This window comes from Gigantopelta aegis, chromosome 5 (genome assembly GCF_016097555.1).
Source record: "Gigantopelta aegis isolate Gae_Host chromosome 5, Gae_host_genome, whole genome shotgun sequence".
NCBI lineage: Eukaryota > Metazoa > Mollusca > Gastropoda > Neomphalida > Peltospiridae > Gigantopelta > Gigantopelta aegis.
In genome coordinates this window covers 3,366,577-3,379,262 of record NC_054703.1, presented here as the reverse complement: position 1 = coordinate 3,379,262, position 12,686 = coordinate 3,366,577, and the positions used below count along the sequence as shown (strand labels likewise).

At 42.5% G+C, this 12,686-nt stretch overlaps 1 protein-coding gene across 3 annotated transcripts in view; it reads left to right on the top strand.

Annotated features, from left to right (window-relative positions):
• The window catches only part of LOC121373209 (SCO-spondin-like), a 57,291-nt gene that overhangs the window by 24,565 nt on the left and 20,040 nt on the right, over positions 1 to 12,686 (top strand). For all 3 annotated transcript variants that reach the window (XM_041499685.1, XM_041499686.1, XM_041499687.1), the window contains exons 5-9: positions 320 to 331; positions 912 to 1,228; positions 2,053 to 2,275; positions 2,782 to 2,973; positions 3,932 to 8,581. In XM_041499685.1, the coding sequence (XP_041355619.1) occupies positions 320 to 331; positions 912 to 1,228; positions 2,053 to 2,275; positions 2,782 to 2,973; positions 3,932 to 8,581 (5,394 nt within the window). The remainder of the gene's footprint in view (positions 1 to 319; positions 332 to 911; positions 1,229 to 2,052; positions 2,276 to 2,781; positions 2,974 to 3,931; positions 8,582 to 12,686) is intronic.

Genomic DNA, 12,686 nt, shown 5'->3' with positions numbered 1-12,686 from the left:
ACACCTACCCATTGAGTCTTGCGGAGCACACTCTCAGGGTTTTGAGTCGGTATCTGGATTAAAATTCCCATGCCTCGACTGGGATACGAACCCAGTACCTACCAACCTGTAGACCGATGGCCTAACCATGATGCCACCGAGGCCGGTTTGTTTTAAATAAGAAAACAAACCTATTTGACCTGTTTTGAAGAAAATATGTGTGTGTGTGTGTGTGTGTGTGTGTGTGTGTGTGTGTGTGTGTGTGTGTGTGTGTGATATTATATTATATATGCAACTAATGTTTTTCTTCTTCTTTCTTTCCACATGTGTGATACATCAGGCTTCACAGCAGGTGAGCATTTGACGTTTTTTTATGACTTTCTGACGTTTTTATATGACTTTCTGACGTTTTTATATGACTTTCTGACGTTTTTATATGACTTTGTTGTCTTGACGTAGTAGATAGACCATATATAGAGGATTTGTCACAAATGTGTTTAATATGGAAAATATCAACCAAGTCTATGTTAATCCAGGGCTTCTAGGATTTTGTTTTATTCCACTAGCCATGGGATCAGTAATTGTTTTAATTTACTAGCCACAATTAAAAATTAACTAGCCTTACTTTACTTTAAGTTAATACAATTTTACTAAATAATAGTTATAATCAGATATGTTACCTAAAGAGGGAGATAGATAATAAAAACACTAACTAACACTATCATATTTACAAAATAGACTTAAAGGGACATACCCTAGTGTCAACCAGTGAAAATTAACTAACTAACTATTTATGATAAGTATTTATAATGTTCTTTATACATGACAGTGCCAAAGGAAAGTCGTACCTGTATAGCTTATGTCCATGTTATATTACAGATTCGGTTTACTGTAAATGTTGTTTTCTTTTCTTTTCTTTTCTTTTCCCCCAGTTTGCAGCAACATCATGGACGTGGTTGTCGTTGTGGATGGATCCTTCAGTATATCTCTCGACGTCTTCAACAAAACTCTCAAAACCACACTGATTGGTCTCACCGATAATCTCTTTAGCATGGGCAGAGATATGAAAATTGGACTTGTTCTCTACAGTTTGGAGGTGGATGCTAGAATCGCTCTCACCGACAGCATAGCTAACATCAAGTCGAGCATCATTAGTCTCGTTTATCCAAACAGTGCAACATGGACACATCTGGGAATCAAGGCTGCTAGAGAGATGCTGATTAACACAGGAAGGAAAAATTCTACAAAGGTTAGATAATTAATGTGTTACTTCTAGGTAGGACTATACCAAATAAAATCCCATAGGCGACCATGTTAACGTTTGTGTTTAAAAACACTATATGCAATATATGAACCAAACTATGACCCATAAATATCAGTACTACAACCCCTACCTCAAAGTATTGATGGAAGAAAATGGTACCTTTCATGGCTCATTTTCGGTATAACCAGATGTTTTTACAACACCCCTAGTTTTTTTTACAGGTACCCCATACATGTTCCAAGAAATATTTTTAGCCCAGATGAAACTAATTTTTTTTACAACCAACACACTCACATTTATAACCAATCACAGGACTTGTGGTGTTAACTTCTCTATCAAAACCTTGTCGAACTTTGACCCAGCCGGAAGTTATTTGGTTTAGTGCTATCTCTAAGTCTTAGCTGGAATTAATTAATAATGAGGGGATGGGACATAGCCTAGTGGGATAAAGTGCCTGCTTGCAGTGCGGTAGGTCTTGGACTGAAAAAACAAAACAAAAAACTGCAAACAAAAAACTGCAAAAAAAAAAAAACAATGCAATGGAATTCACCTGTTTTGTATAATGTAACAGCTGATCTTTTTCTGGTATGAGGTACAATGTTTTGGATGTCCCTGTTTTTTAAATTTTGTAACAACTGATGTTTTTCTGGTACACGGTTCAACGTTTGAATGTTCCTGTTTTGTATTTTGTAACAGCCAATGTTTTTCTGGTATGAGCTAAAATGTTTGTGTTTTAATGTTGTAATAGTTGATGTTTTTCTGGTACGATAAACAATGTTTGGATGTTCCTGTTTTGTATTTTGTAACAGCTGATGATCATCATCACAGACGGGGAGTCGAAATTTCCGACACAGACTAAAAGTGAGGCCACCATTGCGAAAAACCAGGACATAACCATTTACGCGGTAGGGGTGGGCGTAGGCACCCAGAGCGAGCTGGTGAGCGTAGCGTCAACGCCAGCCCACGTGCTACAGGCAGCAAACTACGAGGAGCTGGCCAAACAGCTGGAAGCGCTTACAGCAAAATGTGCAGGTCAGTGAGTAAAGGTTACACACCACCATTAATTGCTCCATGCAATTCAATACTTTCAGTGTCGGAATATATTCTGTGAAAATTGCAACGATGTCGAGAGGGCTATGTGACTACTCATTTGCAGTATCTTGATCCCAGGTTTTCAAAGCAATCTTAGTCCTACGATATCGTAAAATTATCGTAGCCTGTGTAAAGCACACAGTTGATGCGCGGTCGGTTTGGGATCGATCCCTTACTGTGGGTCCATGCATTGGGCTATTTCTCTCTCCAGCCAGTGCACCACGACTGGTATATCAAAGGACATGGTATGTACTATCTTGTCTGTGGGATGGTGCATATAAAAGATCCCTTGCTGCTAATCGAAAATAGTACCCTATGAAGTGGCGACAGCAGGTTTCTTATCTCAATATCTGTGTGGTCCTTAACCATATGTTCGACGCCATATAACCGTAAATAAAAATGTGTTGAGTGTGTTGTTAAATAAAACATTTCCTTCCTTCTTGTAGTTGACGGTGCTTGGTCTGCATGGACGTTCCAACGACTGGACCCGTGCGGTGTCACTTGTGGTGTGGGAACTCAGAGAAGATATCAAATACGAAGGTGCGACAACCCAGTTCCTAAAAACGACGGTTTAGACTGTGTGGGAAGTGATAATCGGGATTTTACAGAACGTTGTGATACAAGAATCTCATGTGCAGGTAACATTTTTTTTTTTTTTTTTTTTTTTTTGTGTGTGGTTTGTTTATTGTTTGTTTGGAGGGGGTTGGGATTTTTGTTTGTGTGTGTGTGTGTGTGTGTGTGTGTGTGTGTGTGTGTGTGTGTGTGTGTGTGTGTGCATATTGGGGGTATTTGTGAAATATTGTTATATTTATTATTGTTATATTTTATTTACAGAACCATAGTTTACATTTTTATCTGCCCCAGCAACATGAAATTAGTGACTTGCACATGTTAAACACAGAATAATAAATGGATTTTTAGTTATTTTTAATTTTATGTCCGGATTTAAATGTATTTTTAAATTTTTTACATCTATACTCCATCCCAGTCTCCATGAAAAATGTTTTTTGTAAACAATTTCAGTTTGATTTGATATACTTACGCATCACACATGTACCTGTTTATAGAATAATTCAGCTATTTGTATATTATATTATATTGTTTCCAAGAACCATTGTTCTCATAATGTTAAATGTTAACACCACTTATGTTTGGTCCTTTTTAACATTACTCACTTAAATATACACATGTATCTGTTTGTAGAATATCTCAGTCATTTGCATCATATATTATATTGCTGTACAGGACAAATTAACATTAAAGCAGTATACACATTATTAGTATAAACTTGATGCAAATTTTCTCTATGTTAGTAGAAATATTTTATCTGTTTTTGTAGCTTGGGCCTTGGGGTCATGGACATCATTCACAGAATCGATAGCATATTCAGTTACCCGTGGATGACCAATTAACATTAAAGTAGCACATATTAGCATAAATTCAGTGCTATCTTTCATTTTGTTAGTACCGTACAAATATTGTCATGTCATGTCATAGCGTTTTACGTGCACATTCAGAACAAGCCATTGTAGCGCACGTCTGTCCTGTTAGTACAAATATTTTATCCTCTTTTTTTTTCTTTTCTTTTTTTGGTAGCTTGGGGTTCATGGACATCATACACAGAATCGATACCATGTTCAATCACCTGTGGACTCAATGGAGTTAAAACAATGCGACGAAGCCGAACATGCTTCAACGATAATGCCGCTCGTGATGCGTGCGGTGCTCAGTCACCCCAGTTTGAAACCAGAACTGAACTGTGTTCACGGCCCTCTTGCCCATCTTGGGGATCGTGGACACCGTACAATTACGGTTCTTGCTCTGCTACGTGCGGTACAGGCATAACTCAAAACGGCACAAGGTCGAGAACCTGTGTGAACGACATCCCATCTAATCTAGGTTGTGGGGCACTGTCTCCTCAGCAACAGCAGACGATGCGACCATGCAGCAAACCATTGTGTCCCAGTTGGGGTCTGTGGTCTGGCTTCCAGTATGGTCAATGCACTAAAACGTGTGGAACCGGCGCAACGCAAACTGGAATACGAACAAGAACCTGTTTGAATGACGTCCCATCTCGACGTGGTTGTGGTGAATTATCTCCTCAGTCGTCGCAGCAGAGACGCGACTGCAGTCTGAATCCTTGTCCTCAGTGGGGCCCGTGGTCTGGCTACACGGCATACACTGCCTGTTCTGTGACGTGTGGGTCAAATGGGATCTGGAGAACCCGCAGCACTAGAATATGTAACAATGACATACAAGGAGGAGGAGGATGTGGTGCTCCATCACCTCAAGAACTGACCAGAACAGAGGCCTGTTCTACGTCCAGGACATGTCCTTTCTGGGGAGCCTGGTCGGGCTTCACCTTCACCCAGTGTTCTGCAACCTGTGGATCTGGTTTCACCAGGAGTGGCACACGAACAAGAATATGTCTGAATAACATCGACTCTGGACTTGGTTGCGGTGGTCCTTCACCCGACACAGACCGGCAAACACAAGACTGTGTCCTGCCAGCCTGTCCATTTTGGAGTGACTGGACACCTTACAAAGCGATCTCAGCATGCTCAGTGACATGTGGATCGAATGGCGTTTGGAGAATACAGAGAACTAGAACGTGCAATAATGATGTGGCTTCACGTATGGGATGTGGGAAATTCTCGCCAGATACGGACACCAAAACTGAAACTTGTTCCGCAAACAGACAATGTCCATCCTGGACAGATTGGTCACCATATTCATACACAGCATGCTCAGCTACGTGCGGTGTCGGCATATCTCGAACTGGCACCAGAACGAGAACATGTATGAATGATATCCCGTCTGGATTTGGTTGTGGAGCTAAATCCCCAGAAGAACAAAAACAAATAGAGGCATGTTCAGTACCCCTATGTCCCAGATGGAGTGCATGGACTCAATACACACCAACTGGACCATGCTCTGTAACGTGCGGTCCAGGTGGGATATGGAGAGTCCAGAGAACTAGAACATGTATCAATGACAACAATGCTGGAAATGCGTGTGGCGCGCAATCACCTCAACCAGATGGTAAAACTGAATCCTGTTCCTCGGGCCGCACTTGTCCATTCTGGAGTGCCTGGTCTGGCTATACCTATGGCGACTGTTCTGCTACATGTGGTATAGGGATCACGAGGATGGGGACAAGATCTAGAGTCTGTTACAATGACATTTCCACTAAGAATGGTTGTGGTGCCACATCTCCGCAACAGGATGTACGGCCAAAGTCTTGTCTGGTACCTCTATGTCCAAGCTGGGGATCATGGTCAAACTTTACTGAAGCAAGTGCCTGTTCAGTAACATGTGGATCAGGTGGTGTTTGGACGTTGCAAAGACGAAGAATCTGTAACAATGACATAGCTGCAGGTACTGGATGTGGGTCGAAGTCGCCAGCAGTCGAGAGAAAAACTGAATCTTGTTCAACATTTACACCATGTCCAATGTGGGCTGCCTGGACCCCATATACATATGGTGCATGTTCAGCCACATGTGGTACTGGTGTTACTAGAATTGGCAGAAGATCAAGAACGTGTCTGAATGATAACTCATTCGGCATAGCCTGTGGTGCTAAATCTCCCCAGGAACAGAAAGATATCCAGCAATGCCAAGACAGGCCATGCCCCCTTTGGAGCGTGTGGACAGACTATATTCCTGTTGGATCTTGTTCAGAAACCTGTGGGCCATATGGAGTTTGGAGGACTGAGAGAACACGAACCTGTCTCAATGACATAGCTGGAGGTAATGGATGTGGTGCCAAATCACCTCAGATGGGAAGTATGTTGCAGAGTTGTCCTGCAGTACCAGTGCCATGTCCAGCATGGACTACCTGGTCAACACCTTCCTACACTGCTTGTTCAGTTACCTGTGGAACTGGTTCTAGAACTGGCACTAGAGGTAGAAGATGTTTAAATGATGACGCATCTGGAAGATTGTGTGGAGCAGATTCCCCACAGACGAAACAGCAGACAGAAGCCTGCAATGAACCCGCATGTCCTCTGTGGAGTGGATGGACGCAATTCAGGTCAGTTGGGCCCTGTTCTGTAACATGCGGACCAGGAGGGGTCTGGACCACACAGAGATCACGTGTATGTCGAAATGACAATGCTAATAACAACGGGTGTGGTGCATCTTCCCCTCAATCAGACAGCATAACGCAGTCATGTGTATCATCTGTCACGTGTCCGTACTGGGGTGCCTGGTCTGGCTATACCTATGACCAATGTTCTGCCACATGTGGTACAGGGGTCACTAGAATGGGAAGACGAATTCGAATCTGTCGGAATGACAACCAGCAAGGCAATGGTTGTGGTGCCGCATCTCCACAACCGGATGTACAGCCACAGACCTGCCAGGTACCTTTATGTCCAAGCTGGGGACTATGGACACCATTTACTCAAGCAAGTGCTTGCTCGGTAACATGTGGAGGTGGTGGTACCTGGATGTTGCAGAGAAGGAGAATCTGTGAAAATGACACAGCTGCTGGTACTGGGTGCGGTTCCAAATCACCAGACATAGACTCAAAAACTGAATTCTGTTCCATAGCAACACCCTGTCCAAGGTGGACTGGTTGGACCCCATATACCTATGGAGCATGTTCAGCCACCTGTGGGGTTGGCATTACTAGAAGCGGAACGCGAACCAGAACATGTTCCAATGACATTGCATCTGGATTTGGATGCGGAGCTAAGTCTCCTGAGGTGCAGAAGGACATACAGAATTGTGAGGATCAGCTGTGTCCCTTCTGGGGTCAGTGGTCACCGTTTGTTGCTTCACCCTGTAGTGTTACGTGTGGAACCGGCGGTACATGGACTAAGCAGAGAACGAGACAGTGTGTCAATGACATATCATCAGGAGACGGGTGTGGCGCAACGTCCCCTCAAGCAGACAGTAAAACCGAATCGTGCTCCTCGCCCGTCACCTGCCCGTACTGGGCGACCTGGTCTGGCTACGCCTACACCGCCTGTTCTGCTACTTGTGGCACAGGGGTTACAAGGATGGGAACAAGATCTAGAATCTGTATCAATGACAATGCCTCTCACACAGGGTGTAATGGTATAAGCTCTCCACAGTCAGACACAGCACCGAAGCCATGTAAAGTGCCCCTCTGTCCATTTTGGGGTGACTGGTCAGTGCAAAAGGCCATTACAGAGTGCTCGGTAACATGCGGTACTGGCGGTTCTATCGTCATGCAGAGGCGAAGAGTCTGCAACAACGACATAGTCACTGGTAAAGGATGCGGTTCTCAGTCACCACAGGACGAAACCACGACTGTTGCCTGTTCCAATCGTCCACCCTGTCCCGCTTGGGAAACCTGGTCAGGTTATTCCATAAGCGACTGTTCAGCCACATGCGGTGCTGGCGCTACTAGGACTCGTGTAAGATCTAGAAACTGTCAAAATGATATTCCATCCAAGCTAGGGTGTGGTGCAAAATCCCCTGAAGAACAGAAAGCAATAGAGGAATGTAACTTGCCTATGTGTTCCTTCTGGAGCGCATGGACTCAATACACACCGACTGAAGCATGCTCTGTAACATGTGGGCCTGGTGGGGTATGGAGAGTGCAGAGAACGAGAACATGTATCAATGACAATCAGCAAGGAACTGGGTGTGGCGCACAATCACCTCAATCAGATCTTAAAACCCAGTCCTGTTCCTCGGGACGCACCTGTCCATTCTGGGGATCCTGGTCTGGCTTTACCTACGAAGCATGTTCTGCTACCTGTGGTTCAGGCATCACACGGATAGGAAGTAGGACGAGAATCTGTCGAAACGATGTTCAGTCTGGCGACGGCTGTGGAGCACAATCTCCCCAGGTAGACCGGCAACCACAGGCGTGCACACTTCCCTCGTGTCCCTTCTGGAGCGACTGGTCTGTCTACACTCCAACAGAACCGTGTTCAGCTACCTGCGGTACAAATGGCGAATGGACAACACGAAGAGAAAGGACATGCACGAACGATGGTCCTGCCAGAACGAGATGCGGTGCACTGTCTCCGCAATGGGAAACGCGCAAAGAGGCCTGCTCAACAGGAGTCCAGTGTCCTTACTGGAGTGAATGGACGCCCTATATTCCGCAGACGGCGTGCTCAAAAACCTGTGGACGCACTAGTGGGTTCCAGACCGTCAGGAGGACCCGAAGTTGCATCAATGATCTCGCGAGCGGTGGAGGATGTGGAATTGGCAGCACAGAGCAGACGGTTACCCAAGCATGCTTTGTGAATATTGGATGCCCAGGTAAGCATTATGTCTTCTGTCTTTTGTTTATTTATTAAAGGGACAGTTTCACTGTATATAAGACAAATAAGGGAACAACAACAGCAGGAGGAAAGAGTGACTGCCCACTATAAATGCAATCAAACTCATCATCCTTAGGGCTGGGGGGTCGTATATACAGTCTAAAGCCCACTATAAATGCAATCAAACTCATCATCCTTAGGGCTGGGGGGTCTCATATACAGTCTAAAGCCCACTATAAATGCAATCAAACTCATCATCCTTAGGGCTGGGGGGTCGTATATACAGTCTAAAGCCCACTATAAATGCAATCAAACTCATCATCCTTAGGGCTGGGGGGTCTCATATACAGTCTAAAGCCCACTATACATGCAATCAAACTCATCATCCTTAGGGCTGGGGGGTCTTATATACAGTCTAAAGCCCACTATAAATGCAATCAAACTCATCATCCTTAGGGCTGGGGGGTCTCATATACAGTCTAAAGCCCACTATACATGCAATCAAACTCATCATCCTTAGGGCTGGGGGGTCTTATATACAGTCTAAAGCCCACTATACATGCAATCAAACTCATCCTTAGGGCTGGGGGGTCGTATATACAGTCTAAAGCCCACTATAAATGCAATCAAACTCATCATCCTTAGGGCTGTGGGGTCTTATATACAGTCTAAAGCCCACTATAAATGCAATCAAACTCATCATCCTTAGGGCTGTGGGGTCTTGTATACAGTCTAAAGCCCACTATACATGCAATCAAACTCATCATCCTTAGGGCTTGGGGGGTCTTGTATACAGTCTAAAGCCCACTATACATGGAACCAAACTCATCATCCTTAGGGCTGGGGGGTCTCATATACAGTCTAAAGCCCACTATACATGCAATCAAACTCATCATCCTTAGGGCTGTGGGGTCTTATATACAGTCTAAAGCCCACTATACATGCAACCAAACTCATCATCCTTAGGGCTGGGGGGTCTTATATACAGTCTAAAGCCCACTATACACGCAACCAAACTCATCATCCTTAGGGCTGGGGGGTCTTATATACAGTCTAAAGCCCACTATACATGCAATCAAACTCATCATCCTTAGGGCTGGGGGGTCTTGTATACAGTCTAAAACCCACTATACACGCAACCAAACTCATCATCCTTAGGGCTGGGGGGTCTTGTATACAGTCTAAAGCCCACTATACACGCAACCAAACTCATCATCCTTAGGGCTGGGGGGTCTTATATACAGTCTAAAGCCCACTATACATGCAATCAAACTCATCATCCTTAGGGCTGGGGGGTCTTGTATACAGTCTAAAGCCCACTATACACACAACCAAACTCATCATCCTTAGGGCTGGGGGGTCTTATATACAGTCTAAAGCCCACTATACACGCAATCAAACTCATCATCCTTAGGGCTAGGGGGGGTGGGGGGGTCTTATATACAGTCTAAAGCCCACTATACATGACACTTTAGAAACCAAGAAACATTTCTGGTTTTAAGAGGGATCCAGGTTAGAGACGTTAAATTCTATAATGACTTTTAAAAAGGGACTGTAAAATATTTGGTTTTGAGGGAATTCCAGTTTAGAGAGAGTGGTTTTGAGAGGTTTTACTGAATATATATATATATGTATGTATGTATGTATGTATGTATGTAAGTATATATATATACAGTCAAACCTGTCTTAAGCAGTCACAAATGGGTAGATAAAAGTGGCCGCTTAAGAAAGGTGACTGCTGATTACAGGTTGCCACATATAGTCTTTAAAACATTTGTTGTTACTTCTTGTTTTACCATCTATACTTCTAATTAATGGATGTGTGGTTCACAGTTGACTATAAATCAACTTTTGACATGTCGCCTCCTTCAGAAAAAATGCAAATGAAATGTATTAAATTAACAGTTCTCAACAAGTTTGTTTTCTTTTTTCATTTAATTATTTAAATCCTACTTCATGCGGTGGATTGTCATAGTAAGTGAATCTAGATATGTCAAGCGTAGTCTGCCCAGAGGCAATTAGATGCATTCTAGAATCATACTTACTTAATTGATATACAGTTGAGATGTCAGGACTGAATGGGTACATGTATTCCTGAAGGTCTGAAGATCAGTTATTTGCTGCACCTTATCGCTGTTGTTAAAATATCCCTTTTATATAACAGTAAACATTTACTGTGGCCACTTAACACAGATATTTTGGTGATTTGGGATCCGATTTAGGTGGCCGCTGGCCGCATTAGACAGGTGACCGCTTATTACTGGTGCATTTACATTATAAATTGTTTGGGAGGGGGAAAAGTGGCCACTTAAGGCAGGTGACAGCTGATTACAGGTGTCCGCTATGACAGGTTTCACTGTATATATAGAGTGAAACCCCTCAAAACCGCACCCTCAGTAAATCTGAATTCCCTCAACACCAGACGTTTTACATGATCCCGTGATTTGCATATCTTTTAACACTAAAATTTACCCCCTCTAAACCGGAAACCCCTCTAAACTGCACCAGACAAAATTATCCGGTCCCATTGTGTTCCTTTAATGCAAATTTTACCTCAGAAAACCGGACGGTCAGACCAATGTCAATCTTTACTGCATTACTTATACTTTGAATACCCACTCAGCCGATAACGTGATTGCGTACGCAGAGCTAATTGCATGTGTGCATGCTCCAGGTCACTGTTGTGCAGTTGACAAATATCAACTAACAGCTTTGATGTTTAAATAACTGGAGGAAACACATGTACTCCCTTTATTCTGAGCTCGATTGTTACCAAGTTAGATTAACATACGAATTTGATCGAGCTCCTTTTCACAGCATGCATGTACGTCTCACGATTACTGCAATGAATGGCAAAGCAACTAGGATTTAATTAATTTTTTCCAATTGTTTGAACCTTTTTGTTTGTTGGTGTTTTGTTTTTTATCTTTGCAAAGTTTATTTAAGAAAATAAAGAGTAACCAAGAGTAAAATTGTTTGGCTTGGTTTGGTGGCAAATATGTCAACATGCAGTGTTTGATTTTAGTATTTACTTTGGACAAGTCAGAACGTCCAGCGAAACGCCGCCATGTTGAATTATCTCTTGATGATAAACTTAAAATAATTCGAAAGTTCGAAAGTGTACCTGTTTTTTTGGCAGTTTTATTAGTTAATATATCAGTAGAGAACACCAACCAACAAATGGTTTACCTCAATACTGTAACCTCTGTAAACCAGATACCCCTCAAAACCGGACTTTTTCCTTGGTGCCATGGCTGTCCGATTTTGAGGGGTTTCACTGTATATATATTTTTTTTGTTTTTTTGTTTTTTGAGGGGGTTTGTTTTGTTGTTGGATTTCTGTTGTTGTTGGGGTATTTGGGGGGTATTGTATAATGAAAATATAAATGTGTGGTAATTAACCTATAGGTTACCAGGGTCCCATTCCATTCCACGAAGTGATCTTATAGTGCTAAGATCTCCTTAAGTGCATAAGGTAGTTACATGTATAACACTTGGAACGGGGTTTATAGGGCACCATTTTACAAAGCAATCTCAATGTTAAGATCACCATAAATGCATATAGCTACCATATGCACTTAATTTGATCTTGGTTTAAACAATATTTATTAGCAAATCAAATTTGGGATCGGCCAACAGGCAAGTGCCTATATTAAGGCCTCTCCCTACATTTAACAAATATACATGTTATACATCAAGATGGCTAGAACAATATTACAATAAAGATAACACAGATAGCTGGGGAAATAGAAGAGAGGAGTGTGTAGAAAAAACAAAGAATAAATAGCAAACAGTTCGAATGGTTAAATGGTTAATTGATCTCAAAACGATTACTATTAATAAGAAAATTCTGAACAGATTTAAATATAGAAATATTACATGTATCTTGGACACTTAAATTAGAATCTCCAAATAGTAAAATATGACACTTGAGATTATAATAGTTCCTTAAATGGGTATTGCGAGCTGCAGCATATGTTGGACAAAAACATAAAACAAATTCAGCATCTTCAACTGGGTGCCCACAAGTACAAGAAGGGCTATCTGTCACATGTCGTACAAATTTGTGACCATTGAAATCACTGGTACCCAAACAAATCTTAG